General features: G+C 41.8%; 1 protein-coding gene across 1 annotated transcript in view; it reads left to right on the plus strand.

The window, feature by feature from the left end:
- nox4 (NADPH oxidase 4) overlaps positions 1 to 3,674 on the plus strand; it is a gene marked incomplete at its 5' end in the record, with an annotated part of 26,503 nt that extends 22,829 nt beyond the window's left edge. The window contains 6 exons of the mRNA XM_083985794.1: positions 465 to 552; positions 1,777 to 1,896; positions 2,009 to 2,117; positions 2,682 to 2,750; positions 3,198 to 3,298; positions 3,386 to 3,674. Coding sequence (XP_083841920.1) covers positions 465 to 552; positions 1,777 to 1,896; positions 2,009 to 2,117; positions 2,682 to 2,750; positions 3,198 to 3,298; positions 3,386 to 3,506 — 608 coding nt within the window. The 3' untranslated portion in view covers positions 3,507 to 3,674. The remainder of the gene's footprint in view (positions 1 to 464; positions 553 to 1,776; positions 1,897 to 2,008; positions 2,118 to 2,681; positions 2,751 to 3,197; positions 3,299 to 3,385) is intronic.
- Between the last annotated feature and the right edge of the window lie 519 nt (positions 3,675 to 4,193).

A 4,193-nucleotide genomic window follows, 5' to 3' on the forward strand; every position in this document is an offset into this window, starting at 1 on the left:
TGGTGTCAGTTTATCTGTGTGTTGTGTTTTGCCTGTGCAGCAGTCTTAATAGTGACTCACTTGTAGAGGAAGCTGTGGCCCTTTGGGGCATTGTGACAAAGGCAAGACCCTGTTCACTGATTTCCATTCACTACTGTACATATTCACACACACACACACATGTTTTCAGAGCACAGGAAGGGAAGTGGATTTGTTTATGTTGGCCCCTTAATCTGCCATGACGCATGTTGTAAAGACACACTAGAAAAAACTGAACTGGGATGTATAGAAAAGACCTGGAACTGTGTGTAGTGGTGATATTTGTGAAGACAAATTGTGAAGACAAATACTTTCATTATTTACAGTATGACACTCTCTGTTGTCCAAGGTTAGACCAGTAGATTTGTTCCTGTGTAATTACTCTCCTCCTCTCTCCTCCTCTCCTCTCCTCTCCTCTCCTCTCCTCTCCTCTCCTCTCCTCTCAGAGCGCTTCACGCAGCTGTTGCTCCCTCAACCAAAGATTGACGCGAAGATCGAGATCCTTCCCATGGTGCAACAGAGGAGATACCCCAAGTACATTTTCTGTCTGTGTCTGTGACTGTGTGAGTGATGTGGCTGAAGTGATTTCTCATGAAGGCTCAGAATCACAGAGGGGTCATAGGTCGTGACCTCCCGACCCCTGACCCTGTGCTCTTCCTGCTCTGTGATTGAGAGAGAGGGGGGAGAGAAAAGAGAGAGAGACAGGGAGAGATAGGGAGAGGGAGATGTGGCACCGGAGAAAACACAAGTTTGTTTTGTGACAGTAAACCAGAGCTAAACAAACCATCAAACCCCCAACCCCCTCTCGCTCTGTGAAGGGGGCTGAGGTTTACAAAAGTGTGCATTTACAGTCAGGCGAAGGTTGATTTCCCTTTACATGTATGCTGCAAATAGTCTACATGTATATTAATATGAGGATAAAACACCTCTAATTGAAATCATTGATTTCAGTTCTTTCAAAAAGAGGATTTTTACACAGGATAACTTGCAACACTATAAGTCCCTGCACTTCACATTTATAATCAGTATCACAGTATTTAAGTTTAATTAAAGGTTAATGTGGTTGTAACTGCAAATGAAGGTTCTTAGTAATCTATTTATCAATAATTATAATTCCTTATGTGGACATCCATAAGTAGAGGCTGCTGTATAAATGCATATTACATTAAAGATTGTATAACACATATGTCCTTATAGGAGAAATTAAAAATTCTGTAGAATACTGTATATTAACAAACATTTAAATGCCCCTGTGGCAGCTTGCAGTTACATTTTGATACGTCATAAAACATATATTACATTTTCTGTATCTTGTATAGGAGGACTTGACATGAGGTGTGGCTTTTTCTTTTTCTTTTTTAACACATTTTCAGCCATGAATAAAATGTTCTCAGAAGTGTTAGTGAGCACAGAGTTTGTGATTATGTGAGTGTGAGGCTGAGCCAAGCCTCACTTGGCCATGTGGTGGGTGTTGGGGTGTGAAAGGCTGCTGAAGCATTTCCAGCCATTTTCTGGGCCCAGTTTGGATTTTTCATGTTTAATATGGTCCGAACATATTTTGGTATATGTTGTTCATGCAGTAGTTTTGGTTTGACTGTGCTTGATGATCTTGTGTGTATTGCATACACACACACAGACACAGAGACTGTGGGATCCCAGATACAGGATGTATATCTGTTTTTTTGTTTTTCGACCTGGGTGCATATTTGTCCAGTTTCTTGGCTAATGTGTTTCTGTGTCTTTTGTCCATATTCTCAGGCTTTACGTGGACGGCCCATTTGGAAGTCCATCGCAGGACGTGTTTAACTACGATGTCAGTCTGTGTGTTGCCGGTGGAATCGGGGTCACGCCGTTTGCCTGCGTGCTGCATGCTCTGCTGTGAGTTGTGAAACTGTCACATACAGGAAAGTGATGAATGCTTTGAGAAAGTATTTGATGTTTACAATCTCTTCTCCCTCTCTCTCTCTCTGCTCTTTGCTCTCCACCCCAGTGATGGTTGGACAGGGTTCAGGTTGCAGAGGTTGTATTTTGTTTGGGTCTGCAGGGAGATTCAGTCCTTTTACTGGTTTGCTGAGCTGCTGTGTGCCCTTCATCACAAGGTCAGGACAAAGTCAGCACCCCGTAGCCTACTTGTTATATACATTTTATTAACATGGGAATCAAACAGTGGGTCATAAATGGAGTGTGAAATTGTTTAACCATTCAGCATTTTGTATTTTTTGTTTGCCTAAGACTTGGTAATTTTAAACTGAACCACTGCCCCACAAACAAGTTTACCAGCAAAGACAATTCACTCAGACAACTTTCCAACGCCGTGTGTGTTTTATGGGTTTGAAGTGACCGGAGGAGGTCAAAGGTTATGAACGTAAAAATTGGCTGATGAGCCGGGGGAGCGCTTACTGTGGCACCTGTGCATTTAAAGTCAAACTTTGCATAACACTTACTGTCCACATCATTGTAAGCATCGGGAAAAGTCAGCAGAGCAGGACCAAGCATGTACATATTTAAGTGTAAAGTGTTTTTATTTTGTTGAATTTGATGCCATCTTGTGGCTGTGACACATGAACTGATGTAGTGTTGCACTTTGTCTACTAAATAAGTCCAAACAAGTCTCTGCTGCACAACTTCATACTGAACTCTGCATGTTCATGTCTGTCATTCAGCTTTGGCAGGAAAACAGACCAGACTACCTGAACCTGAGACTGTACGTCAGCCGGGCAGACAGTCTTCAAGTAAGTGACACACACACACGCACACACGCACACACAATCATTTCAATTAATTCATGTATTCAACTCATTGTATCCACACATTTATCTCATCATAGAGCCACTGTTTGCCCATCTTTACATAAATGTTCCACTAGGGGACAGTATATAACAGAGAACACACTATTCTTTGAGTCTTCTAGTAAACTCTTATGGCCTGATCCTCATGTTGCCCCTGAGTCCTGAGCCCTGAACCCTCACAGACGTAACTGATCAGTGATAGACAGTGAGACTACACATAGCTCTGGCTCTCAATCAGCTCTGAGCTCTGTGTCATGACACGTGATGTCATTTGTCTTGTGATGTTAATGTTAGGCTTTGTCCATTTCATGCGTGTTTGTTAAGTATTATTCTTCAGTCTTTTTGTTTCTTTCTGTTTTATGGCTGTGTCATTTCCATTTTCATTTATAGAGCATGTCTGAGGAGAAGTACCTGCCACTCACCTCGAGGCTGCTGGTTGGTCGGCCCAGGTGGAAGTTACTGTTTGATGAGATTGGGAGGACCAATAAGGAGTGAGTGAAGTTAATATTTTTGTCCTGTGAAAGTTATAAAATGGGAATGTCTTACAATACTGTTACTGTGTTTCCCTGTGGTTTCAGTAAGAAAGTTGGGGTTTTCTGCTGTGGACCGAAGGGCATCTCCAGGACTCTCCACAGTCTGTGTAACTCAAGCCTATCCTCTGGGACGATCTTTGAATTCAACAAGGAATCCTTTAGCTAAGCGAACTTCAGCTCTTGTTCTGCACCAGAAACTTTGGGATCTACGAATTTTAATACATTTTGGGACAAATATTTTTTCAGAAAATTTCTGAATATTTTTGGCCAATCATGGTTACTTGAAAGTTTGTCCAAGAATTTGTAGAGTCAAAACATTGCATTATTTTTCATATGTCTCACTGCCCATAGTCACATATGGTCGAGCAGGACAAGACCTTAAACTTGCAGTCTCTACAGATCAACACGACCTCTTTACAAGCTTCAACTTCAGCATCTGATCTGATCAATGTCTGAGAGAAACCAAGAATAGCAGTTCTCTGCTTGATGCCCTGTTGTCCTGAAGTTGCTCCCTGATGCTGCCCACTGTTATGATATTACACTATAGGGAGTTTATCTGTCTGGGGACGAGGACTGAAATATGACACAAGACAGTGAAGCTGTTCTTTATATGCAAATGTTTTAAAAATGGTTGCCTTAGATAATGTGGAAGCACATGAACAAATCAAATGTGATCAACACCACGTGCCAGTTTTAGTATTAGCCAAGTGGCTTGTTTACGCTCAACTTCATTCAACATCCGCTTGACACCAAACTGCCAACCCACAAGCTCTGACCAAAAGGTTCTGATTATAGAAAGCCAAATCAGCACCAACCTGACCTCTAATACACTGACTGTTTTGTCTAAATCCAA

Source organism: Trachurus trachurus, assembly GCF_905171665.1.
Source record: "Trachurus trachurus genome assembly, chromosome: 13".
NCBI lineage: Eukaryota > Metazoa > Chordata > Actinopteri > Carangiformes > Carangidae > Trachurus > Trachurus trachurus.